The following is a 26757-nucleotide window of genomic DNA, read 5'->3' as shown; positions in this document are numbered from 1 at the left end:
CTGACATAAGATGCGGCATAGTATCAAGAACTAACTGGAAGCATTCTTCAAGGGTTGCTGACCCCAAGACCCCAACAGACGAGCCCAAGGCCAATGATACCACGGGAAACGACACCGCAGCCAAGCAAGACGACGTTCTGCCGTTCCCAGTGACGCTGGAAGACGAAAAGAAGGAGCCAGAAGAGTATGAGACGGAAGAGGCTTTACTACACTTCTGCATGCTTCTTGAGTTCATTGAAAAGTACCTCTACAAAAAGGTCACGTTGTTCAATCGTCTGAAGCAAGGTCTAGAGGACAAGATCGCATTTGAGGACTTGTGGATGCTCTTCGACACTGGGGACACCATTTACTCCCCATACATGGAGGGTGGCGTCGTCTTGAAGAGTGGCGAGGAATCCCTACACACGACAAAAACACGCTACGTTCCCCAGGTTTTTCGCGTCTCGGGCACTGCTGGTGGGCTGCCATTGCGATGGACCCTAGCCCCAAAACAATCGGATCCTGAGGATGACATATTCGACACACCTTTCTTCCCCGCATTGTCGATGAGGGGCCTGCGATACGCGGCACTACAGACAAGGCAGGATGGAATTCCGTCTGCCCAGGGCAACAAAAACAAATTCGCGCCTTTGCACGTGGTCTGCCTCAACGTTGACTTCGACGGGGTCAAGTATGGCCCGGTCCAGGAGATCTTTACCTTCAGGCCGTATGATGGGCTCGTGGATATTACGAGCCTTGAAGCGTACCCAATGCAGTATCTGAAGACTCAGCCAAGTCGATTCCCCGGTGGAGATGAACAACCCGAGAATGTTTCACTCCTAGAGCGGGGAAGAAACTTCATAGATGCTACGGTCGTCTCTCATCTTTCGCATGAGGGCCTTTCGGTTGGAAAGAACCGCCATGAGGTGAGGATACTTCTAATTGACGCCGCTACATAACGCAAGACAGAACCTTAGCTAACATGTGTCCTGGCCAATAGATTAACAGCGCCGTCATCGTTGACTTCAAGCTCTCCTTCCAAGAGTATGCGACAGAGTTCCCCGACCATGAAAATATAGTTCCCAGGTTCACGTCCGCGGCAATTCTCGGGCTACTACTCAAAGAAGCAGCAGTCATCGAGTTCTACAAACACAAATGCGGCGAATTGTGGTGCCACAAACATGATTGCGTCTTCGAGGCATATGGCACATATCAATTGTCCCAAATAAGACAGGTTACACTTAGGATCAAGGCATTACTCGAAGAGGACGAGATTGTCAAGCTAACCCAAAAAGAGAGCCTCCAGAAGTTCAAGAAGTACATGGAAGACAAAGATCTCATCAGGCTGCTCCCGGGAGTGGTCCCGGCATTTGCGCTTCGAAATCGCAAATGGGGTGAGTCCAGTTTCTAGGCCGTAAGGGTCGGGTTGAAAAACCAGGGAGGCTGACTTGATATAGTTCAACTTGACCTCAACCAGCTCAAAAAACTCAAGCAGGAAGACGAGTGGAAAAAGCTCGTCTTGCCCACCGGCCATAGGGAGATGGTACAAGCTATGGTGGAAACCCATACTCGGGGCTCGCAGGATTCGCAATGGGCACACAACAACCCGAAAGCGAAAGTTGAAATGGACCTCGTGCAAGGAAAGGGTATGTTTCAACACGGCTCAACTGGGTTCATATGCCATTGCTTACATACGAGGGTAATTCAGGCAGAGGCTGCATCATTCTTCTTCACGGAGTGCCGGGTGTCGGAAAGACCTCAACTGCCGGTAGGAGTTACAGACCTAAATTGGTATCTAATATCAACTAACAAGGCTACTAGAATGCGTTGCCGCACACACCCGGAGACCACTGTACCCGATTACCTGCGGTAGGAAACAAATCGATTGGCTTCTATGCACCTTTTCTAATGGAAGTTAGGCGATATTGGATATGTCCCAGAAGCTGTGGAGAAAAACATGGAGCAGCATTTCAAGTTGGCTCACACGTGGAGCTGTGTCTTGTTGCTCGACGAAGCAGACGTTTTTCTTGCAAAGCGCAACGTAAGAAACATTTTGATTGATATTTCTACCTCGCATCGCTAACAAGCAACACAGAAGACCGATGTCAAACGGAACGGCCTCGTCTCTGGTACGCATTCGAGCATCAATGAGAACCTGCGCGGGACGGAGCGAACATTCTGACCTATCAACAGTCTTTCTGAGAATCCTCGAATACTATTCGGGTATCCTCTTCCTGACGACGAACCGTGTCGGCGCCATTGACGACGCCTTCCGCTCGCGGCTGCACTTGACCCTGTACTATCCCAAGCTCACCGAGAAGCAGACGACCGAAATCTGGAAGAACAACCTAGGCCGCATAAAGGAAATCAACAGAGAACGCAAAGAGAAGCAACAGCCACTCATCAAGTTTGACAAGGCGAAAATTCTCCAGTGGGTCAAGCTGAACAGGACGGCCTTGCAGTGGAACGGCCGGCAGATTCGCAACGCCTTCCAGACAGCCGTCGCACTGGCCGAGTTCACAGCCAAGCACGACGCCAGCAAAGAAACCTCAAAGAAAAAGGGCATGAAAGCCTCTGGGCCCGTTATAGATATTAAACACTTCAAGACTATTGCTGAGGCGGCGATACAGTTTGACCAGTACATGATCGCGGTGTACGGCGATAACGAGGACAACCTGGCTGCACGAGAACAGATGCGTCCAAAATCGTTTACACCAAAAGCCCCCAAGCTGAAGGATCTGGAGGACGAGGAGTCGTCGGAATCGTCGGAATCGAGTTCGGAAGACGAGGAAGCGACCAAGTCCGAGGCGGCAGATGAGTCTGTCGGGGAGATGAGTAGTGACGGGAATGGCGGGGACAGCAACGAGGATCTTGATTCGGAGTCTGAGTCTGAATCCGAGAAAGAGCGAAAGAAAAAGAGGAAGAAGACAATTAAGAAGGAAAAGAAGAAGGATAAGCGGGAGAGCAAGTCGTCGTCGTCTAAGGACAAGAAGGAAAAGAAGGGAAAATGAAGTAGAGAAGGAGGAAGATGGAACAGGAAAGAGTGTAGAAGAGGCAGAAATAAGGAGGGAGAGAGAGCAAGCTTAAGTTAGGTAGTGATGAAATATAACTAGGGATCTAAATGAATAGCGATCCGGAACCTCGCCACTGCATTGGCTCATCACAAGTTGTCTTCAATTGATTAATAAGAACATGACATTTGACGGATGCCCCGTTCTACTGTTGAGCCGTCGACTGTCGTGGGCATCACTTGCAAACACAAAAAAATCAGCATCATGCTTGCCTCGATCGAATCAACTTATACTGGCTGAGCTGACTGTACTTGAATGAATGTCCGAGTTCTGTACCCAAACAAAAGCTTGCCCTCATAGGGAGGAGAATATCCATGTGCCATTACTCTTCTTCGAATCCCACCAGCTCGTTGGACTTGTCCCAAAGTTTGCTGGCGCTGGCTTCGTCATAAACCCAGGCGGCATATCCAGCTGCGCCTTCCCGCCAGGTCCTGTCGGTAGGAATAGGAGGTTCCACGGCACAGTTGCTGAGATACTTTCCGCCACGACCCTCCCACTCTTTGCTCAGGGCAGCGTAAATGGTGGTAGCCGCTCCCTGAGGCACGCTCTTGAGGTCGTTCTTGGCCTCCTCGGTCATGGAGGATTCCCAGGCGCTTGTGTCCAAGTGATTGGTAAGGTTGGTTGGAATTACACCAGGATGGAGGGAAAGAGCATGTAGGCCCTTTGCGCCGTGACGCCGTTCGATTTCGTTGGCAAGGTAGATGTTTGCCGTCTTGGATTGTCCATATGCTAGCCAAGGGTCGTGCGGTTCCTTCTCAAAGTTGAGATCGTGAAAACGGATCGGACCATCGTTGTGAGCGATGGATGAAACGGAGACGACGCGGGATTGGAGTGAAGGCGAGGTACTAGCTAGGAGTGCAGGCTTAAGTAGCTGGAAAAGAAGAAAGTGTCCAACGTGGTTGGTGCCGAACTGAAGCTCGAATCCATCTTCAGTCTTTTCATCAGGGGTGGCCATAATACCGGCATTAAGGATGAGAATGTTGAGCTTGTTGCTTTGTGCGAGGAAGGCTTTGGCGGCCGCACGCACTGATTTGAGGGAATCCAAACGCATCTCAATTGCGTGAATGGGCGCGCCAGACTTGACAGGTCCATTCAAGATCTCATCCATGGCCTTCTGCGCCTTTGCCGCGTCCCTGGCCGTGATGAAGAGAGTGACTCCGGTTGCATGAAGGGCGCGAGCCGTCTCGAGGCCGATGCCCGAGTTGGCACCCGTTACGAGAGCAACCTTGTCCGTGAGCTTGCCGACTAATTCCTCGTCCTCGACCACTTGAAGTGCCGTGGGGCGAGCATCACCAGGGCCCTTAGGACTGGCATAGGCGGCGCTGTATCTAGACATTTTTTCTTGCTCTTGATTGTCGCAAGATTTAGGATTGTGGTGTGAGTGATGGCGTTGAAGTGTGAAAGTACGGTGAGAGATGGTTGCAAGACATCAGCCTTCGTTCAGAAAGAGGACTTCATGAATTTTATATATAGTACTAAGATGTATTTCTTTACGTGAGTTTGATATGGCATCCTGATCACACCCCAAAAGTCCACCGTTAAACTACAACACGAGCGACACAAGTCAAGTGCTTACAAAACTTCAAGTCCACCCGGATGCCATGTAAAGCCTGTGGATCACCGACCGTATCAATACGGCGAGGGCCCCGCCCGCCGGTGGGGCTTCCGGAAGCTATGGCTCGGACATTTACGGATACAGCTACTATGAGCATAAGTCGGACTACCCGGGGTTGGGCACTCCTAAGTTTGGGTAACTCTCTTGCTAGCGTATGGAGTAGCTGTTAGGCTAAGTTAGTTTAACAAGTGCCGAGATCCATGGCTTTCTCCAGGTTCAATCACCGTCAAGGGTTGTTAACTAGCCGAGACCTCACTCGGTGCAGTGGATTTAAAGGTGTGTGGGCATGCATTGAACTAAGTGATGCCACTCTACCCTAGATGTGCGTGGAGTGGCAGAGATTGCAAACTCCGAATCCACACAGATGTTGCGGAAAGCTGTTGCTCCCCAGATTCATACGTCTATAGACCTGCCTTCCCGAGTTTCGAATACATACATGACAACTTGGAATGAGGAAAGCAATATGTCAAAGACACAACATCCACTCCGTATGTGGACACGCTCAAGCCCATCTCTGGCCTCACACCGATCTGCAAGCCCCTTTGATTGGTAAGCGGCCAATGAAGTCTGGCCGCCTAATTTGCTAGCTTGAAACTAATCATAGAAGTTATCGACCAGCCCCCCGCACTCCATCCCATCACCGTATCTATACGGCGCCTCGTGCGACCCTCAACGACTCTCTCCGTGACACTCCAGACCATCCGGCTCATGACAAATATGATCAGAAGGCGTAAAGGGCACAGAAAGTCTCGGGAAGGCTGTCTTCAATGCAAGGAGCGGCACGCTAAGGTACGGTGAGCCCCCTCCCTGTGATGTCCCTGCTACTCCTCATGCCGAGGGAAACCCACAGCTGAACCCTGTAGTGCAACGAGGTCCATCCGCAATGCCTTCAATGCGAGCGGGCCGACATCTCGTGCAGCTTCTCGTCGCCTGCCCTGACTATGACGCCACTCAATGAGGACAGTCTGGCTGATCTCGAGCTGCTGGAGCACTGGCACCGGCATCCCATCACAGGCGATATGACGGAGACTACGAAGAACCTGCAATACGACCTTGTCCGCTTGGGCTTCTCTCACCATTACTTGCTGAATAGCATCCTGGGCCTCACAGCCCTCCAGCTCTACAGTGAAGATCAGTCCCAGTCTAAGTGGTACGCTAGAGCCGTGGCGCACCAGCAGGCCGCAATCACCCGAGCCAGGCCGCATTTCGAATCCCTTGATCAGACGCAGCGTCAAGCTCTGCTGGGGTTCTCTGCCTTCACCTCCATGTATGCGGTAGCGGAGCCTGTCTATCGCCCCCCTCGTGTCCGCTCTCTGGCACAGTTCGACCCTATCGAGGAGCTGTTGAAGGCACTCCGCTTCAGCAGGTGTACCTCGGTGTTTGTGCAGCAGAACTTCCCCCCTCTAGTCGTCTCAGAATCGTGGCTTCTGACTAAATTCGACGCTAATTATCAATACACTCGGCAGGATCTCGAAATAAGATATCCACAGCTTGCGTCTCTTCGGGCATGTATAGAGCATCGATGTGTGGGTGAACAGAAAGCAGCATGCCTCCATGCTGTCAACACACTGTTCCGCCGCATTGCAACGCTCTCAGACAACCCCGAAGATCCCGAACCGGGCAAGGTCATTTGGGGTTGGGGACTCGAGGTATATCAGATCTTTCTAGACTTATGCTCGGCGCGACATCCCGTGGCGCTCGTCATTCTGGCTTACTTTACTGTCTTGATGACATTCTATAAGGAGCACTGGTGCATGGGAGCCTGGCCAGGCGGGTTACTGGGATATATCATGGGGGTCCTGGGAGATGAGTGGGGAGATGCTCTGAAGTGGCCTAGTGGTCTTGTCTTTGAGTCGGAAACCTCTGCACCAAAGGGCCTACCGCGGCTACTCGCAGCGGCGTAAGGTATCAGGAGGTCTAATAGAGAATGGATGCATAAGAATATCCAGTCACAAAATGTTAGCACCAGTTCTCGTATATTGCGGTCAGTTCATTTTTCATACCGGGTAACCCGATCCAGAAAGTCCAAGGCCGCTGTCCCCTCAATCCCCGCTGGCAGTAGCCCGAGTCAGGGGGCGCCGCCTAGCGCAGCTGGCCCGTATTAATACGGTCAGTGATCCACAAAGTATACTACAGTATCCTGTGATCACAGCAGTCCTAAGCCTCTTTACGTCGGCATCATGTTGCACCGACCCCGAGAAAACAACAAGGGACTCAAGGCATGAGTGACGTCAAAATGTCTGTGTGAGGCGAATCTTGTATCAACTTGAAAATTGATTAGCAACAGCAATGAAGGTGGGGCGACAGACATGTTGATACTTAAAGGAGAGTCAGAAACGATTCTCATGTTAAAGAAAGATTCAAATCATCCGACCAAGTATCAACTTTCCCCTTAAACAGTAACTTGGCCAGGCCTCTTCACTTTATTCTCACAAAGATTCCAAATTCAACAATTTGTGTCAACCATCATGTCTACACCACAAACCACGAAAGCCTGGACAGTTGAGGGCGCGGGCAGCTTCGACTGTCTCAAGTTTGACAAGGAGCGCGTCCTCCCTGCACTCTCCGACAACGAAGTGTTGGTCAAATTCCACGCTGCGTCTCTCAACTACCGCGACATCATCATTGCCTTGGTAACTACACCTTCCTGTACACCCTCTGCTGTCACCGCTAACCCTGCCAGGGCTACTATCCTTTCCCGGCGACGCCAAATGTCATTCCAGGCTCCGACGGAGCTGGAGAAATTGTGGCAGTTGGTTCTAAAGTCACCCGCTTTGAGAAAGGTTCCAAGGTTTTGACACTGTTCAACCAAGCACACTATGGTGGGCCGTTGACCCCAAAGATCTTGGGTACAGGGCTAGGTGGTGTCCTTGATGGCACTATGCGACAGTACGGCGTTTTCAATGAGAATGGACTGGTGGACATGCCAAAGAACCTCAGCTATCTGGAGGCCGGAACACTATCTTGCAGCGCCCTGACGGCATGGAATGCTCTCTACGGGCTCAAAGCAGTCCAAGCGGGCGACTGGGTTCTGACGCAGGGTACGGGCGGTGTGAGCATCTCTGGCCTGCAGTTTGCAAAGGCGGCAGGGGCTCGAGTCATTTCCACGACGTCTTCTGCAGCAAAGGTTGAGGTATTGAAGAAGCTCGGAGCGGATCATGTCATCAATTACAAGGAGACCCCGAACTGGGGCGAGGAGGCCAAGAGGCTGACGGGAGGTGCTGGTGTTGAACATGTCATCGAGGTTGGAGGCGCGACAACTGTGGCAGAGAGTCTGAAAGCCGTCGCCATCGGTGGTCTTATCACCATTATTGGCTGGATCGGCGGAGAGGGAGAAGCAGGGCCGGTTTTCCCTCAGATCTTGGCCAGCCAGGCTGTCGTCAGGGGAATCGTTGTGGGAAGCCGAGAACAATTCGAAACAATGGTATGTATTACGGAAACGGATTGCCTCCCTTGAGAGGATTCTACAAGCTTGAGCGGTTACTAACATGAATAGGTCCGGACTATTGAGGCCTCCAACATCAAGCCCGTTGTTGATCAACAAGTCTTTAAGCTCGAGGACCTCAAAGAGTAAGACGATTCCATCCTGCAATAATCCCTATTACAAGCTAATGTATCATAGGGCCTATAAGTATATGTGGGATCAGAAGCATCTTGGCAAAGTCGCAATCAAGATTGAGTAGATGTATCTTGTTATGCCAGTCCATAGCAGGGGCCTCTTCTCGGTAGCCATTGACCTTAGCATACAAGTTAGATACTAACAACTGATGTGTGTTTTAAGTAGTCAATTTACTATTGGATGATCCCGCGCAATCAATTTCCCACTTCCCCAGTACCCTCAACTATGCTGTGCCACTTGGGCGTGATGCTGTGTATAGACGCAGGCAACACGGCTTCTCGCGTACAGATATATCAACCAAGGGTAGAGGCTCCGGGCAGTGTCGTCTCAGGAACACCCTGCTCGTTCGCCGGCATGGGAATGAGACTGAGGTGCTGCCATCTTTTAACCCACAAATTGTTGGTTCTCTGGAGCCTTTTTTCATCACAACTTCTCCATTGTCATTCTCAATGGGTGCATCTCGGAAATGACGTTACCGTCAGTCATAACGTAAACTTTTTGATTCTACCTAATACTCGATCTTCTCCTCACTTTAATTTTCTACTTTTCAGAATCCGACTGCTTCTCCGCATCCGAACTTTTTCTCCTCTTAAACAACGCGCCAAACTTACCAAATCCCTTCGCCATGAACCTGTACGAGACAACAAAAGGCGGCGCCACAAAATGCACAACACTCTCAAACCACGCATCAGGAAATATACGCACAACAATCCCCCACGGCAGACTAAACGCCGCAATAACAATAGATATCGCCCACTGCGGCCCGTCCAGCCCATCGGGGTGGATATCAAAGACGCGGCCGCCGATGAAGACAATGGCAATCTGCAGGCCGATCATGATGAGGTTGATGAAGATGAAGAACCAGTTGCGGTGCACGCCGGCGAAGACGTTGAACTTGTTGTCGAGACGGCGGCAGTTGAGCTCGTTGAAGATTTGCATCCACACGAAGACGTTGAAGATGATTGTGTCGAGCTGGAGTTCTTCGTCCTTGATGGTGAGGTCGTAGTTGAGGATGTCGGCGCCGACGAAGTAGAGGATGAGGACGACGGTGAGCTGGAAAATGGATTGGCCGATGATCATTTTCCACATCTATAAACAGTTAGCTTTGTCTGGTTCTCATGTGGGAAATACTTGCATTCATGGTGATGAGCGGCGCCGACTTTGGCTGAGGTGGTCGGTCGAGGATGGCGTCTGTGGGAGGATCCGTGGCCAAGGCGAGAGCAGCCATGGTATCCATAATCAAATTGATCTATTTAATCAGCAAGAGCATTAAACAGTAATCAATAAGCCGTCTTACCCAGAGAAGTGGTACAGCCTTGAGCACAGGTTCCAAGTCTTCGTCGTACATGGACGTGACGAAGGAGAGGAGAACGGCGGTGATGTTGACGGTGATTTGGAACTAAATTGTCAGGTTATCCCGCTGCTCAACTCTTCAGCTGCAGAAGACGTACTTGGAGGAACTTTTGCACCGCGTCGTTGACGGCTCGTCCCCACTTGAGCGCCGTGACGATGGAGGTGAAGTTATCGTCCATGAGGATAATCTCAGACGCCTCTTTGGCTACTTCGGTGCCTGAAATGCCCATGGAGAAGCCAACGTCGGCAGCTTTCAAGGCCGGCGCATCATTAGTCCCGTCGCCAGTGACAGCCACCGTCTCGCCGAGGGCCTTGAGACGGGCAACCAGGATACGCTTGTCCTCTGGCGACGAACGAGCAAGGACCTGCAGCCTTGGAAGGATCTCATCAAGTTGCTCCTCAGACAAACGGCGAAACTCGGGGCCTTCCATGACGATGCCGTCGGTGAAGATGCCGCACTCGGTGGCGATGGCTCGGGCCGTGATGACGTTGTCGCCCGTTACCATACGCGTCGTGACGCCGGCGCGCACGGCATTCTGCACGGCTTCGGGGACGCCGGGACGGACGGGGTCTTGGATGCCGACGACGCCGAGGAGGACCATGTCGACGAAAGACGCAATGTCCAGGTCGGGGTCGTGGTCAAAGTCTTTGTACACCAGGCCGATGGTGCGGAGGGACTTGTGCGCGTACGCGGCGATGGTGTCCTCTACGGCTTTGCGGTCGACGGGATCAGTGCCCGTTGACGAGGCGTTGATCTGGGAAGAGCAGAAGCCGAGGACGATCTCGGAGGCGCCCTTGATCAGCAGCCTATATCCCCACGGCCCCTTGATCACAGCCGCCATGTACTTGTTGGCCGAGTCGAACGGCACCATGTGGACAATGTCCTCGTTGGCCCTGGCTTCAGACAGAACTTGCATGCCGAGATGGTCCTTGGCGAACTCCAGCAGCGCGGTTTCCGTCTTGGAGCCGATAAAGGTGGCTACGCCGTCCTGGTCGCCCTCGAAGGCGGTCGAGTTGACGGCGACGGATTGCACGATGAGCTGCTTGACGTGCTGGGACAAGGACGAGGCCCAGGCCGAGACGTCCGAGGTGAAGCTGGAAGCCCCGAACAAGCCCGCGACGACTGTCATTTTGTTTGCAGTCTATCAAGTCAGTCAGTCAGTCCAACTCAGTCACCGTGTAAGTGTACGCACCAAAGTCCCCGTCTTATCTGAGCAAATACACGTCGCGTTGCCCATGGTCTCGCAAGCCCTGAGTACTCGAACGAGGTTATTCTCCTTGAGAAGCCTCGTCGTAGCAAAAGCCAGCGCAAGCGTGACGGCAAGCGGCAGGCCCTCGGGCACAGCGACAGCAATGATGGCGATGGCCACGACCAGAAGATCGACAAACGTGCCCGCCTTGTCTGCCGACGACCGGTCGTCGCCCGCGAGGTTGGCGCAGAAGCGGAAGAGCAGGATGAAGAACATGAGCAGGGACGCGCCGCCGCCGAGCTTGGCGATGGCCACGGCGAGACCTTCGAGTTTCTTCTGCAGGGGCGTCGATTCGATGTCGGTGCGGACGGACATCATGATCTTGCCGAAGCTGCTGTGGACGCCGACTGAGGTGCAGAGGAATGTTCCCATGCCTGTACGAGTGAGCAGGTGAGGAATGGAAATGGGGAATGTGAATGTAGAATATGTAGGAACTTACCTTCGAGAACCCGCGAGCCAGAGATGATGAACGGGTCAAACTTCTTTGCCTTGTCCAAGTCCGCCTCGTCAAACATGTTTATGCCAGACGTCTTCTTCAACGCATCTGATTCACCCGTGGCAGACGATTCGTCGCACTTGACATTGTGCCCATCGATGAAAATGCCATCCACAGGCACCATGTCGCCGGGCTCAAGGTACATAACATCCCCGACGAGAACCTGGTTAATATGGATGAGCATCTCCCTGCCGGACCGCAGCACCTTGACCTGTCTGTCATCCTTCTTGGTGTTGAGCTTGACAAAGGCCTTTTCCTTCTGCCAGTCGTTATGCGAAGCAACCACCACGACGATGAGAACGGCGGCGAGAATAGCCACGCCCTCAACCCAGTCGACGGGCGTAGGAGCACCGGGCTCCCGGGGGGCGCCGAAGGTCTGGTACAGGCCCAGGGCGAGCGAGATGGTGCCGGCCACGGTCAGCAGGATCAGCACGGCTTCCTGGAAGGTGATCCAGGCGAGGCGCCAGATGGACTTTGGCTTCTTGGGCGGGAGCTGGTTGCGCCCGTACACGCGGATGCGGTCGGCCGCGACGAAGCCATCGCCAGCGGCTTGGTGAGCGTTCCCGATACCCGTCTCGTCCACGCTTAGACCGGCATGGATGTCGGTATGAAGACCGCGAACGAGTCCTTCAAGACCGCCCAATGCCCTAAGCGCGTCTATGGACTTGGGGTTGAATAGTTTGTTGAGCTGGCCGGGGCTGTAGTCGAAGGGGTTGTTGGCCACCTCGAAGTCGGCTTCGGTGCCCGGGTCTGGCGCGAGGGCCAGCTTCAGGTCTGCGTCGGTCGTCTCGCTGGTGTTGATGGACGGGCCGATGGAGGATATGGCCGTGTTGGCATCGCTCAGTGACTGCTGCCGAGGGTCGAGAATGGGGGTCGGATCAAGCAAGGTGCTAGATGGAGGGTTTGTTTGGGCCACCATGGTGATGGGTGGTCAAGTGGTAGGAGAGGGAGGCATGAGAGGCATGAGAGGCGCAATTCCGGCCGAGGTGAGGTATAATTTATATCAACTTGTCCCAGCCGGACGGTAGGGGACGTCACATCTCGTCTGTAACATCCATCCTCGTCTGTCACGTTCATCCTCCCATACAAATGTTCCATGTTGCTACTCCATCGCAGATCGACACCCCCTTGGCAAGAATAAAGATGCAGATTACTCTTTAGATCCTAGCTGCAGCAGCATGTCACTAAGCGAGCGCGCTAGAAGAGGCTGTGCTCCCAGTCCGATCAGATCAGGCAAAGACTGGGCTCAAATATGGGGTAAACATCCCTGATACATGGGCTATATCTACGGAGATCCCCTCTCCGTCTCCGCGTATGTAATGATGAAACAAGGTACATGAGGCTTGACCACCCCAGCGCGGATTTCCGTCCCTCCGACTCCCCTCTCTTCTCTGCGACCTCCTCTCCGTGTCTCCGATTACGTCAACCGCGATTCATCGCGATGCCTCCCCGGCGCGCATGCGACTTATGCTACAAGCGCAAGGTACTGCTTCTGATCTTCGGAATCTCCCTTCCGTTCAGGGTTTATCTGATGGCGCGCAGATTCAATGCGTCATCGCAGCCTCGGGCGACCCCTGCGATTGGTGCAGTAGCCACGACCTCGCTTGCACCTTTGACCGCGTCGTTGCTAAGAATCCAAACAAGAGGAAAGTCGGAGAGAAAGTCGGAGAGAATCCGCATCGAACATGTCCTAACACGGCTGTAGGGCCACGTCGGATGTCGTCCAGGAACTGTCCAACCGCGTGGAAGAGCTCGAAGACGCTCTCAAGGCGGCGACAACCGCATCTACGCCCAGCGTCACGTCGCCAGAGTCGGAGAGACGGGCGTCGAGTCATGTTTCGTATCATTTGACGCCTCCCACCGCTACTACTACGAGCGAGCAACCGGCTAGAGACGTGACTATTCCCGTGCATACTGCCCCGACTTTGACCCAACCAAGTCAACTCGAACCCCGTTGCAAGCTATCGACATGCCAGCTCGGCAACAACTGGTACTTCAAGGGGATAGGAATCCTTTCGTCGCGGGGCCGGGAATGGATCTCCGAAGGGGCAGGACAGCGCGTCTTCCTGGACAAGTTCGACATCTTCGGCAATCCCATAAGCACGCGGCCGCAACTCAATCCCATGCCGGAGCAGCCGAAGATGCTGCCTCCAGAGTTCCTCTGCAGACGCTTTGTCGCCATCTTCTTGGAATCCAAGACGTCAAAGGTATTCCCGATACTCGATCGGGACCTGCTTGAAGGGACCATCTCTCGCGCCTACGACACCAAGCTGCCTGACTTAGGAAGTCGGACATCGGCCGAAGCCTGTCTCTGGGCCATGTTCGCGTTTGCCAGTCGCGCGCGAGAGACTGAGCGAACCGGTTCTATTCCCGGACCGTACGAATGCGCCAGTGAAGCCAAACGCCTGCTATTCGTCATCAATGGCACGGTAAACTTGGATAGCCTGCAGGCCACCCTTTTGCTGGTAAGCCAAGGTAATACCGTCAGCGACATTCCCTGCTAATGAATACAGTGGGCATATCAAAAGATGAAAGGGCAATGTCGAGAGGCTTCGGTGGCCTTGACGAGCGCATGCCGCATGGTATGTGATCTCGGTGGCCACGCCCTCCTGCCAGGGCTGTCCCTTCTACCTCAACACATTCCGATATTCGACGAGCCGTCACGATTCCACATCCGAAGATTGTTCTGGATATGCTACTGCGTCGACAAAGATGCCTCTCTACGAACCGGAATCCCGCCGCTGCTCACCTGCGATTACTGCGAGGTCGGCGACGCTGGGGAATGCAGCAGCCAGACATCCTGGTACAACCAGTCGCGAGACATTGACCTGGCGAGGATCAAGGAGAGCGCCGGCCGACAGCTGTGTTCGCCGCGGGCATTCAAATACACAGAAGGCGAGCTCCTCTCTCATGTTCGACAGCTTGACGACGAGCTCGAGGAGTGGCGATTGTCCATTGAACCGCCGTATCGCCCGAGACTGTCCGTCCCACCAGACTCGTCCCTTTTAGTCCCGTCCTCGATGCGAACCGAGGACCGCATGCGCATCATCAACCTGCAGCTCGACTACCTGTTCACCATGATCTACATCCACACAACCGTCAGAAAGTGCGGCGACTTCGAGCGGAACCTGCCCGACGACCTGCACAGCGTGGTCCACTCGAGCGCCGACCTGTCCCTGGAAGCCAGCCGGTCCATCATCCGCTTCCTGGAGAGCGCCGTGGACTTTTGGGAGGAGGAATCCGTCTGGGTCGTGTCGCACTACGCGCCCATGGCTGCCATGCCGCTGTTTGTCAACATCCTCATACACCCGCTCGGCAGCCCGGCGGACAATGACTTGCAGATATTGGCGTCGGCGAGCAACCTCACGCGCAAGATTCCGACCGACAGGCTCTCGGGAGAGGAGATTGGGCAGATACAGGAGATTGGCGAGTTCGTCATGGAGCTTGTGAGGCTTTGTCACAGTGCGGCGTGGAAGGCCAAAAAGGGAGAGAGAGAGATGGATTTGGATATAATTCACAGATAAAACTGCCCTTCCAACTAAGGATGAGGTGGACATGGGAAAAGATGCTGCATCTTTCACTCCGCCATTTCATTCACGACCTGTGATAATGACATGGAGCTTACCAGCCCCCACTGGTAAACCACCACCTGACGAATAGCAACATTGCCGAAGTGTATCACGAGGCAATATGCAAGATGAACAGCAGCAACCTTCTCTTCCAGGCGCCTGACGCTGTTCTCTGTCCAACGGTTTGCTCCCCCACGTTCTAGACTCTCGTTTGACCACGACTAAGACTTGACTCGACTTAGCGTCTATTCTCTCCCCCCTGCACGGAGTCCGACATGTCCGCTTACATCAGCGGACACGACGATCAGATAACTCTCTCATCCCTGCAGCACAAGATTATCTGCGGTTGTGGAGACGGGAGAGGCAACCAAGTTTGATCCCCGTCCAGAAAACCCCTGCCATCTGGATCTGAGCAGGGAAGGCTGATTTGATATTAATTTCTACTAGGGCTGATTGAGCTGGCAACCCCCACGTGTTCGAAATTGTGCCGTGATGGATGTCGGCAAGACGTCATTGGGTTGCTGCTGGCAATGTGTGAGGTGGAGAAGGTTGTTGTTGCTCCGTATGGTGGAACGAATTTTCAATAGCCACTTCTTATTTATCCCCATCTGTCGGCTCGGCTAAGATTCCGACATGGGCAGCCGATGGTTCTGTAGAATTTTGATAAATTTTATTTTTTAATTTCTCGTAAAGTATATGTTGAACGACTTAGTACGTATAAATTGTTAAAATCAACAATTATTCTGAAAACATGAATTGGAATTTAATTTAATAAAAATGATCCTATTTTAAAACAAAGCATGAAAAATAAAATAAAGCGCTCTTGTGGCCCTCTACACCTTTGCTGCCGTCCTCATCTGCTGGGACACTGCCCTTTGTCGGTCAACCAAACAATGTCTTGGGCATCCACACGATGCTCTAGCAGTTGTACCTCTCTGCCATCGGAATGGGCCTGCAATTTCATCTGGAGATTAGAATTTGCTTTTAGCTTGTCTTCGCCGCTGTCACCCTCGTCATCATGACTGGTGCCTTCCTTCAACGCCTGAACTTTTACGCGATGATAATCTTTGTCCCGGTATGGCTGACGTTTTCTTGCATCGTCGGGAAGGCTCTTGAAGCATGTAAGTCACAAGTAAATCCTCCTCGAGCGACACGACCTCATTCTTACCGAGCGGATGCAAGTAATGCTCAACCCCCGCTCCAGGCAAGGCTTACCAGGATGTTATTTCTGATATTTTTGTGGTGGTTCGGTTGAGGCCGGGCTAGGTCAGCCCTCGCCGGTGCTCTCGCTGGGGCAGAAGCTAGGTTGGGAGCACGAAATGGAGGAGGAGAAAGAACTGCCCGTGCCGGTGCCCGAGGTCGTGCTGTAACTGGACTTGAAGCTGGGGCTGGGGTTGGGGCTGCCCTGCTGAGGTTGAGGGAGTTCTAGGCTGTAATCACCAACGTCGTAAGGATGTTATTGATGCTAACTGAATGCATACAAACGGTAGGTAATGGCTTCAAATTGAGCAGGTGGATCAGATTGACGGTACTAAGAACCCAGAGGTCTGATAATTAAGTAAAGTATTCTATTGATAAATTGATTTTATTTAGAATCTGAGCGCACTGCCTCCAGCAGAGTGTTTAATACCTCTTTACGGTCCTTTTATTTATTCTTTCTGGATCTCTTGTTCCTTTATTCATTCAATAAATGCAGATTTCACTACTATATCTTATCCTGTGCTGAAATTTGTTAGTCTGTATATACCTCCTCTATCACTCGGTGAAAAATAAAACTGGGCGTTATAGTAAAACTGAATATAGATGTATAAATACTATAGCTTAAAAGAAAATGGATACATAATTGGGATTTCATACTTGAGATTAGTAGCCTTACTGAGTTTCAGACTCCAGTCCAGTCTGAGGTGTTAAGACGGACTGAGCAGACTATGAGGAGCGCTGAGCGAAGGCACTCGTTTTCAACCATGTCTCCACAGACGTTATATCCGGATGAACCTTCTTAACTTCCTCTATGTCAACCTTGTAGCCTTCGTCTCGCAACCAATTTATCATGCTTCCTAGTTCCGCAACGCCAGCCATTAGAGCCTTCCCGAGGAAACCAAATGTCGTGCCGGCTCGGCTCCCGGTAACCCTCTCGAACGTCTGGCTCAGTTGAGAAAAGGTCAGCTCGTCGCCTGCAATGCCGACAGCCTTGTTGGCCCAGGCAGTAGGGTCGTGGAAAGCCTTCGCTGCAAAGACGCCGATATCCTTAGTGACGACCCACTGCAGTGGCTTCTCCTTCAATGTGTTGCGTACTGCCGTCATGAACACTTTGCTCTGGAAGCCTGGAGCAATACTGTCGATGAAGTTGACGGGCCGTAGGATCGTCCAGCTCATGCAGCACTTGCCGTTGGCGGTGGAATCGCGAAGGTGAATCTCGATGTCATGCTTGGTCTTGAAGTGTGGGACGCAGGTAGGGTTGTTCCATGACTTGTCGTTACCACCGCGGTCGACACTGCTGTAGATGAAGTGCTGAATGCCCGCCTTGATAGCTTCATCGATCATTTCCTTGCCTTGTTTCAACTCGCCAGCTAACGGGGCCCGTGAATCAATCGACGCCTGCATGGAGTAGACTCCCCATAGCGGGACGGATCCGGCGGCTTTCCTGGCAGCTTCGAAGAGAGTAGGGATTGAGTCGAGGTTCCCCTCAACGAGTCTGATGGAAGAAGACTTTGCGCAGAGGGCTTTGGCTCGGGGGGATTGAGCATCACGGGTGACGGCAAGTAGCAGGAAATCGGAAGGCTGGCTTGCGACGAGGGCGTTGAGGACGCTGCCGCCCTGTTTCCCTGTGGCGCCGGTGATGAGAATGGCGCGTGACATGGTCGCGAGGAATGATGATGGGTGGTGAGTAGGATGGATTGTGGTTGAGAAGGGGGATAGGAGTGCTGGAGAGTGACGGAAGGTGACCTGACGTGGGCGTCGCTACAAATATATCTAGTCAGACCGGACCTCTAGGATGGCAATAGCTTAAGAAAAGCTAGGGTGGGGCGAGACCAGGCACCTCGATTTGGGTAATGAGATGATTCTTCATGCTTCCATGACCATGTTGTTGCTTGATGTTCGAAGTCACCGGGTGTTTCTGCTAGACTACGTTAGCCATGTCCATCTAGCTGGTTTCAGTATAAGTATGTATATGTACAGGGAGTCAGACCAGGAATTGTATGAACTCAGAATATACAGGCACCCAACTAGACGCCTTACAGAATTAGAGCTCGGGACAACTCCCTGCACCGGTTAGTAGCACGCACAGACTGGTATCGTTGGCTCGCGGATTCGGCAGGTTATACCAGCGGCTATGCCCGAATGCTACATGGGTAATCACGGAAGTGGTGTAAAGTATCGTCCGACCCTCGAAGCTTGTCCCCCATCCCGTGGTACATTTAGCGGAAGACGCAGCTGGGCCAGACGTGCTTCTCTAGGTGCATAGGGTCGGGGTTCCATTGTTCCGATCCTACATATCTATTTCCCTCGGCATTTAACCGAAATGAATCAGAAGATCCCAGTCCGCCGTTAGACTTCAAGGCGAGCCAGACAAGTCGGGGGCGTGCGAAGCGTGGCTTTAAACCCCGGTGAATGTAATATAAGGCCTGTGCATTAAAGACCGTATTGATACGGCCAGCTATGTACGCTAAGTGGCGCCCACTGGTGGGGCTTGCAAAAGCTACGGCTCAGGTATTTACGGATATGGTTCAGAAGATCCTGGTCTGCCGCTAGACTTTAAAGCCTGTGGATCACTGGCCGTATTAATACGGCCAGCTACGCTAGACGGCACCTGCTAGTGGGGCATACAGTAGCTCAGGTATTTACGAATATATTTAAGTACTGAGTTGGAGCACCTGAGGTTGAGTACCTCCTGAGGATAGGCTAGTATCTCTGAAAGAGTGAGCATAGACACCTCGAGGCCGAGAATCCAGAGATTGAATTGCCTGTCTACAAGCGGTTGAAGACCCTCATCAACCAGCTCACAGCGTGGTGAACACAGAGGCTCGGATTGGCGGCTGGAGGGATTTTTGTTAACGAGTCGCCCATTCAATCCTCGGCTTAATCCCCAGGTCCTCCCTCAGTTAGCAGTCTGGACCTTGATGAATACGAGCAATGGAAGCGTGATATCGACAATTCTGACGCTTCTGTCACAGATCCCTACGAATACTGGCACATAAGGCGGCTCAAATACCCCTGGTTGTTTAGGATGGCCTCGGATCTGCTTACCGTGCCACCAATGTTAGCCGAGTCGAGAGGCTTTTCTCGACCACTGATCGTATGGTTACTAAGAGCTGCAATAGGCTAGATGTCAGTACAACTGGGCTTTGTCAGACTACGGAGTTGGTTGCGTGCGGGTGTGATCTGGTCGCCAAATAGGATTATAATTGACCAATAACAAAAACATTAACGTCACCCAGACATGGAGACAAATTCCGTAATATAGATCCATTTCCACTCAATCCACATCGAGCTTATTCGTCAACATTCATATCCACGCCATATTCACAAATGTGTCGTGGAGTGTCGTGGATTTGAACCCTGACTATTATCGTCAGCTGTGAGCCACACAGCGTCTCGGGTTTGATAGGGTCGGTTCTGGTCTGTTAGAATATGGAGTCTCGCCGGACATATTTCATGACTGCAGGTCGAGTCCCATACTTCAATCGGCGTTAATGTGTCATACACCGGATGAATTTTTATGAGATACCGGGGTTTGTGAAAATTGTCCAAGGTTCTTGTAGGGCAATGCCAAATTGCTCTGAATCTGCTAATTCAATGGCACAATCATGGACAGTTTTGCCGCAGCACTGGCAGGAAGGTTGTCTGTGGCAGACGCGGAAAGACTAGTAGTCCTAGTATGTTTCGCACTCCCTGGGGCGGTCAGTTTTGTTGACGAGTTTGGCCGTGAGATTGCCGAAAAGGGATCAATATTTCTCGGTCAGCTTCAGGAAGGATACAAGCAAGGTCTCGGTTAATGCACAGGCTGTCTGAGATGCGTTGCAAAGGGCCGTCTCGGAAAGCGCATCCCCAAACTTCAACTCCCTGCATTACCTACATCAGAAGCCTGACCCCATGACGCATAGCGCTGCAGATGCCCATGGGTAAGTTACACGCCCGTGGGCAACCCATTTTAAGCCTATGGGTATTGATGGGCTCTAAATCGCTACCCGCAGCTACACAGGGGTACCGGTGGGTAGCGATCCGCAGCCTATCACTACCCAGCAGATTGAAAACTAAATAAATATAAAAGAATAAAGATACTTTCCAATTAATATCCTATGTATGTATATCTTATAAAGTATTTGAATTAATTTTATTTTACTTTCTGTAATCTTTAATTTTATTTTTATACTTTTTCAAATTCCACCTACCCTATAGCAGTTTTATTCTTAGCTACCCACGGGTACCCTTGGATACCCGTGGGCGCCCAATTTTACGCCCTGATGACGCAATGAGGAGAATCTGCCCTATGAACTTGAGTGTTCGAAAGTCAGGAACAGTCGGAACTTTGTAAATATTCGAGAAAACGCTGCTATTGCCATTGTTTTTAAGTTGGAGGCACTTGTGGATGTGTGAAGAGCTGATTTTGCAACACAGGCAATCCAATGCACTCTTGTAGTTGGAGAAGAATGCGATAATAGAACGGACGGGATAAAGCGATCGCTAATTGAGGAATGCATATGCGAATTGAGGCGACTCATTGAACAGCAAAAAATGATGTGCTGCTAGAGTCTACGCTTATCAGGCGGAATGCCGGGTCCGGGGTTAGATGGAAGTTGTTGGCTCTAAATGCTGGGCCTCTGGTTCGAGGGATGGCTCAGTAGATGGAGACATCCAGTATGTCTGTGGAGGGAAGTCTCGGGTTCCCAAAATGGCGTGTCGCTGCTAATGAACCTGGGAATTGGATTCGTCGTATTGGACGTCTTGTCTAATTCGAGTATAAAACCACCTCAATGTTTTCTAGTACTGAGGCTACCCTGTATCCTGTCAACCTAGCCTACGCATTCTCTGCTCCGATTATATACATTGTACGCATGGATAACTGCAATCCCATAACTCATTTATCGGCATTGAATATCAAGTGATTGCTTTATTGTAACTTAATGGATGCGATCTGTCCTATACCCGGTGAGTTCATGGCCTGAGAAATTCGGTCATCCTCCCCAGCGGCCAAGATCACGAATCCCATGTGATTTGAATAAATACACATGTGAAACAGAGCGGCCTTAGCGCTGGTCTTGTTCAGATTAACCCAGGGGTCCTGAGAATAGAATGGAATCAATCGATTGACAGTGCTTAAATTGACCGAACCATGGTCCGCCGAACCGGACCAATAGGTACAAGAACGACTCTTCAATTAGTAATTAGCGGAGTAAAGCGGGTGCTGCCAAGAGACGAAACGGCCGTAGTAACACGCTTGATGTCATTCCGTCAGCGACTTGCATACACGCATTCTAGGAATGACTCCCCACCGACCTCCGTGGCGGACTTAAGCTATTTCCCGACCGGCTGTTTCCGAGAAGGACCCTTATCTCCATCTTGACTTGGCGATTGTGTGAAAACTCGATTAGCTAGCATATCTTAGTTCCTCCACTTTTCAGAAAAAACGTCACAGCCCGACCATCTGACTCGTTCAGTCCGGACAAGTGGGGAGCTGATGTGCGAAGGTTTCGACATGATACGGGAGTTGCTGAAAAATCACTAGCCTGTATTGAGCCCGTTATTGAAAGCAAATTCCATCAATATTGAAGCCTGATTAACAATCCAGAGATTAATAATCTCCACTTGTGGGTCATAACGTTATCGTTGTCTGCGCGTCTCTGTCGGAAAGTCGCCGAACCCGCCGGGGCCATGGATTGTACTGGATAAATAGACGAGGGATGATCACGAATTCGAGACACGGAAAGAGTTTGCCAACCATCGTCGACTGTCAACATGCTGAGCCCCGGTGTCGATGGTGACGGTCTGCGTCGAATGGAATCTTCCATGGACGCAAACCCACTGGACCGGCTTCGTCAACACACTGCAGACCATTCCTCTCACCGAACAGAGGATCCGAATACCACCTCCTCCGACAATGATTCCGTCGGCGAAGGCAACTGGGGCGATCGTGGCTCTGAGGCTGTCAGAGAGGGCAGCGCGATGCAGGAGTACGAGATGTTGAGGCAGAACATTATCGGCCTGCACAAGACGAGGACCGGCGAGTCGCACGCCAGCGAACCCCATACAACCCGAAGTCGAGGGGACCACGCAACGAGAACTCAAACACGACAATCGCGCATCGATGACTCGGAAACAGACGTCGAAACCGGAGGAGACGACGATGCAGACGAATTTGAGCTTGGAACCTTTATGCGCGAAGGGCATTTCGAAGAGCGATCAGAGGCAGGTGCTCTAAAAAGACTTGGTGTCGTCTACGAGGGCCTCACAGTAAAGGGCGTCGGCAACACAACATCATTTGTACGGACGCTTCCCGACGCCATCATCGGTACTTTTGGTCCCGACCTGTATCGCCTCGTCTCGCGGTTCTTCCCTTCGCTCCAATTCAGAAAGCCACCCACACGAACTCTCATCCACGACTTCACCGGCTGCGTCCGCAACGGCGAGATGATGCTCGTCCTGGGCCGTCCCGGCGCTGGCTGCAGCACCTTTTTGAAGGCAGTTACCAACAACCGAGCATCCTTCGCAGCCGTCGAGGGAGACGTTTCGTACAGCGGCATCCCGGCAGAGGAACAGAAAAGGCTGTACCGAGGAGAAGTGACGTACAACTACGAGGATGACATTCATTTTGCCACGTTGAGCGTTTGGCAGACGCTCACCTTTGCTCTGATGAACAAGACGAAGAAAAAGGACAGCGGTGACATACCTGTCATTGTCAATGCTTTGATGAAGATGTTTGGCATCAGCCACACCAAGCACACGCTTGTGGGCGACGACTACACACGAGGAGTGTCAGGCGGCGAAAGGAAGCGGGTTTCTATCGCCGAGACCCTCGCATCCAAGTCAGCCGTCATGGCGTGGGACAACTCAACCCGAGGTCTGGACGCATCAACGGCATTGGATTACGCAAAGTCCCTCCGGATCATGACCGAAATCAGCGACCGAACAACTCTCGTCACCTTGTACCAAGCTGGAGAGGGAATCTACGAGATCATGGACAAGGTCCTCGTTATCGATCAAGGCCGCGAAATTTACAGCGGCCCAGCCGACAAAGCGAAGCAGTATTTCATCGACCTCGGTTTCGAGTGTCCAGAGCGCCAAACAACCGCCGACTTCTTGACGGCCATCACCGACCCCCACGAGCGCCGCTTCCGTCCGGGTTTCGAGAACCGGGCACCCAAGACGCCAGAGGAGCTCGAGCGCGCATTCAGGAGCTCCCAGAGCTACCAAGATTTGCTGGCCGATGTTGCCGCGTACAAAGAGGAGCTACATGAGACCGAGTATGAGGATGCCAAGACTTTCAGAGGAGCTGTCCAAGGCTCAAAGTCGAAGCATGTGTCGGACGAGTCGTCTTACACTATTTCGTTCATTGGACAGGTGCTCGCATGCACCAAAAGAGAGGCCTGGCTTCTTTTGGGCGACACGACAACGCTGTGGACGAAGCTATTCATCATCATCTCCAACGGCCTGATTGTTGGGTCCCTCTTCTACGGGCAGCCAAACAACACACAGAGTGTCTTCAGCCGCGGAGGCGCCATCTTCTTCTCAGTGGTGTTCCTTGGTTGGCTGCAACTATCCGAGCTGATGCGAGCTGTCTCTGGACGACCGGTTGCCGCGCGGCACAAAGACTACGCGTTCTACCGACCGTCGGCCATCTCTCTGGCGCGCGTATTGCTCGATTTCCCAGTCGTTGCGATCCAGGTTTGTATCTTTGGCCTCATCATGTACTTCATGACGGGCCTCGATGTCGATGCTGGCAAGTTCTGGATCTACATGCTCTTCGTCTACACCACCACCATCATGGTCACTGCTCTCTACCGAATGTTTGCTAGTGTTTCGCCCGAGATCAACACCGCGGTTCGGTTCTCGAGCATAGCGTTGAATGTCCTAGTAATCTTTACCGGCTACGTCATCCCCAAGACACAGCTGCTCAAGGACTACATCTGGTTTGGATGGCTGTACTGGGTGAACCCACTGAGTTACAGTTTCGAGGCCGTCTTGAGCAGCGAGTTGTATGATCAGGAACTGCCTTGCTCGCCGGAACAGCTTGTCCCTCAGGGTCCAGGTGTCCAGGCAGCTTATCAGGGCTGTGCTGTCAGTGGCGCTGGCGTCAATGCCCACTCAGTCTCGGGAAGCGATTACCTTCGGACAGCCTACAACTATAGCCGCTCGAACTTGTGGCGCAACTTTGGAGTAGTGATTGCGTTTACGGTTTTGTATATCGTCATTACCATGATTGTGACAGAGCTAGTGAGCTTTACTTCTGGAGGCGGTGGTGCCCTGATCTTCAACAACACTCCCAAGGCCAAGGCTCGCGCGCAAGCAGCAGCCGCTCCCGTGGACGAGGAGAAAGCCGCCAACTCTCCCGCAGGGCTTGGTGAGTCTCAGACTACGTCACAAGATGACGATGCCCCATTGGAACAAATCACGGATAACCAGTCGACTTTTACTTGGCGAGATCTTGAGTACACGGTGCCCTATTTGGGCGGAGAACGAAAGCTCCTCAACAAGGTGAACGGCTACGCCAAACCCGGAGTCCTGGTGGCATTGATGGGTGCTTCAGGCGCCGGAAAAACAACCCTTCTCAATACGCTCTCTCAACGCCAGACCATGGGTGTCATTTCAGGCGATATGCTGGTTGATGGACGGCCATTAAGTGCCGACTTTCAGCGAAACACTGGTTTCTGCCTCCAGGGAGATGTCCACGATCAGACCCAGACTATCCGCGAGGCTATTGAATTCTCAGCCATCTTGCGTCAGGATGCCTCCATCAGCCGCGCAGACAAGCTTGCGTATGTGGACAAAGTCATTGATCTTCTGGAGTTGACCGAGCTGGAGGATGCCATCATCGCGTCCCTCGACGTGGAGCAACGCAAGAGACTCACCATCGGCGTAGAGCTTGCTGCAAAGCCATCTCTTCTTCTGTTTCTCGACGAGCCAACGTCAGGTCTAGACTCTCAATCAGCTTACTCCATTATCCGGTTCCTCAAGAAGCTGAGTCGCGCAGGCCAAGCTATCATCTGCACCATCCATCAACCGAGCTCCGTCCTGATCGAGCAGTTTGACATGGTACTCGCACTGAACCCTGGTGGCAATACCTTCTACTTCGGACCAATGGGCCAAAATGGCCAGCACGTTGTCAAGTACTTTGCCGACCGCGGCGCTGTGTGTCCTCCCAGTAAGAACGTCGCGGAATTCGTCCTGGAAACAGCAGCTCGCCCACACAGGCTTCCTGACGGAACCAAGATTGATTGGAATGAGGAGTGGCTTCGAAGTGACGAGGCCAGGCAAGTCAATGAGGAGATTGATTCCATCAGGCGCAGCCAAGTTCAACAAGAGTCCCAAGGAGCCAAAGAACACCACGAATATGCGGCATCCACATGGATACAGTGCGTCGAGCTCACCAAGCGCATGTTCCGGCAGTACTGGAGAGATCCTTCCTACATGTATGGCAAATTCTTCACCGCCGTCATTGTTGGCATCTTCAATGGCTTCACGTTTTGGAACCTGGGCTACACATTGCAAGACATGCAGAACCGCATGTTCACGTGTTTCCTCATCATCACCATCCCTCCAAACATCATCAACGCTGTTGTGCCCAAATTCTTCACCAACATGGCGCTTTGGCAGACTCGCGAGTACCCTTCACGCATCTACGGATGGGTGGCGTTTTGCACAGCAAGCATCGTTGCAGAGCTTCCGGCCGCCATCATCTCGGGCTTCCTATACTGGGTGCTGTGGTTCTGGCCTACCGGGTTATCAACCGAGAGTTCCGTGTCGGGCTACACCTTCTTGATGACCGTTCTCTTCTTCATCTTTGTAGACAGCTGGGGACAGTGGGTTTGCGCCTTTGCGCCAAGCTTCACGGTTATTTCCAATGTCCTTCCGTTCTTCTTCGTCATGTTTGGTCTATTCAATGGTGTAGTTCGGGCATATGGGGCCCTTCCCGTCTTCTGGAGGTACTGGATGTACTGGGTGAACCCTTCCACTTATTGGATTGGCGGTGTTCTCGCGGCCACACTGAACAATGCGCCGGTGCGTTGTGATCCGCAAGAAACGGCTAAGTTCGACGCTCCGCCGAATCAAACATGCAAGGATTACGCTGGTGAATTTGCGCAATCCGCCGGCGGCTACCTTCTCAATCCCGATGCCACGAGCGGTTGTCAATACTGCCCATACAGCAATGGCAACCAGTTCCTCAAGACGCTGAACATTGAGGCCGATGAAAAGTGGAGAGGTAAGCCGACAATCTCCTTTCCGATATTAGGTGTTGCTAACTCTTCTACCTAGATTTTGGCATATTTCTCGCTTTCTGCATCTCCAATTGGATGCTTGTGTACTTTTTTATTTACACTGTCCGTATCCGAGGCTGGAGTTTTGGTCTCGGGTACATTTTTGGCCCACTTGGAATGGTGGTGGACGTTATCAAGGGCTTGTTCAAGCCAAAGAAAGAGACGAAGTCGTAGATTGGTGACTATTCCGAAAAGACTATTAGACAATAGAGTAAGAAGGCAAACTTCATTTAATATACCTACTTAGATTATCGAGAGATTTCATACTCAAAGGATAGATAGCGGGATAGCAGTCGAAGGTGTAATTTTGGCCTTCATATTTGAATGTGTA

The 26757-nt window shown here is 52.1% G+C and overlaps 8 protein-coding genes across 8 annotated transcripts; 5 read left to right on the top strand and 3 right to left on the bottom strand.

Annotated features, from left to right (window-relative positions):
• Positions 1–218: 218 nt before the first annotated feature.
• Positions 219–2990, top strand: BGZ61DRAFT_362583 (uncharacterized protein; the record flags this gene model as incomplete). Its single annotated transcript, XM_046241372.1, has 8 exons — positions 219–905; positions 980–1373; positions 1437–1629; positions 1692–1747; positions 1801–1848; positions 1899–2020; positions 2075–2108; positions 2173–2990. 8 exons carry the CDS (start codon positions 219–221, stop codon positions 2988–2990), a joined length of 2352 nt encoding a protein of 783 aa, XP_046099233.1.
• Positions 2991–3372: 382 nt separating this feature from the next.
• On the bottom strand, positions 3373–4386 carry BGZ61DRAFT_362423 (WW domain-containing oxidoreductase; the record flags this gene model as incomplete). Its single annotated transcript, XM_046241359.1, has 1 exon — positions 3373–4386. One exon carries the CDS (start codon positions 4384–4386, stop codon positions 3373–3375), a length of 1014 nt encoding a protein of 337 aa, XP_046099232.1.
• A 996-nt stretch (positions 4387–5382) lies between these two features.
• BGZ61DRAFT_497445 (uncharacterized protein) lies at positions 5383–6569 on the top strand (the record flags this gene model as incomplete). The annotated part of the gene is made up of 2 exons (XM_046251149.1): positions 5383–5454; positions 5529–6569. 2 exons carry the CDS (start codon positions 5383–5385, stop codon positions 6567–6569), a joined length of 1113 nt encoding a protein of 370 aa, XP_046099231.1.
• Positions 6570–7133: 564 nt separating this feature from the next.
• On the top strand, positions 7134–8348 carry BGZ61DRAFT_497444 (uncharacterized protein; the record flags this gene model as incomplete). The annotated part of the gene is made up of 4 exons (XM_046251148.1): positions 7134–7298; positions 7349–8089; positions 8162–8235; positions 8288–8348. The coding sequence occupies 4 exons, from the start codon at positions 7134–7136 to the stop codon at positions 8346–8348; spliced, it is 1041 nt and encodes a 346-aa protein (XP_046099230.1).
• Positions 8349–8792: 444 nt separating this feature from the next.
• Positions 8793–12302, bottom strand: BGZ61DRAFT_428079 (uncharacterized protein; the record flags this gene model as incomplete). The annotated part of the gene is made up of 6 exons (XM_046243731.1): positions 8793–9373; positions 9420–9533; positions 9582–9683; positions 9736–10779; positions 10831–11261; positions 11327–12302. The coding sequence occupies 6 exons, from the start codon at positions 12300–12302 to the stop codon at positions 8825–8827; spliced, it is 3216 nt and encodes a 1071-aa protein (XP_046099229.1). The 3' UTR covers positions 8793–8824.
• A 507-nt stretch (positions 12303–12809) lies between these two features.
• On the top strand, positions 12810–15086 carry BGZ61DRAFT_508882 (uncharacterized protein). The gene is made up of 4 exons (XM_046251975.1): positions 12810–12866; positions 12926–13029; positions 13089–13848; positions 13897–15086. The coding sequence occupies exons 1-4, from the start codon at positions 12825–12827 to the stop codon at positions 14905–14907; spliced, it is 1917 nt and encodes a 638-aa protein (XP_046099228.1). The 5' UTR covers positions 12810–12824; the 3' UTR covers positions 14908–15086.
• A 1792-nt stretch (positions 15087–16878) lies between these two features.
• On the bottom strand, positions 16879–17811 carry BGZ61DRAFT_362591 (uncharacterized protein; the record flags this gene model as incomplete). The annotated part of the gene is made up of 1 exon (XM_046241373.1): positions 16879–17811. One exon carries the CDS (start codon positions 17809–17811, stop codon positions 16879–16881), a length of 933 nt encoding a protein of 310 aa, XP_046099227.1.
• A 4042-nt stretch (positions 17812–21853) lies between these two features.
• BGZ61DRAFT_428076 (ABC-2 type transporter-domain-containing protein) lies at positions 21854–26756 on the top strand. The gene is made up of 2 exons (XM_046243730.1): positions 21854–26371; positions 26425–26756. The coding sequence occupies exons 1-2, from the start codon at positions 21910–21912 to the stop codon at positions 26598–26600; spliced, it is 4638 nt and encodes a 1545-aa protein (XP_046099226.1). The 5' UTR covers positions 21854–21909; the 3' UTR covers positions 26601–26756.
• Position 26757: the final 1 nt, after the last annotated feature.

Source organism: Ilyonectria robusta (assembly GCF_021365365.1).
Source record: "Ilyonectria robusta strain PMI_751 chromosome Unknown BGZ61scaffold_22, whole genome shotgun sequence".
Taxonomy (NCBI): Eukaryota; Fungi; Ascomycota; class Sordariomycetes; order Hypocreales; family Nectriaceae; genus Ilyonectria; species Ilyonectria robusta.
The sequence above is the reverse complement of the archived record's forward strand: the minus strand, read 5'-3'. Positions and strand labels throughout refer to the sequence as shown.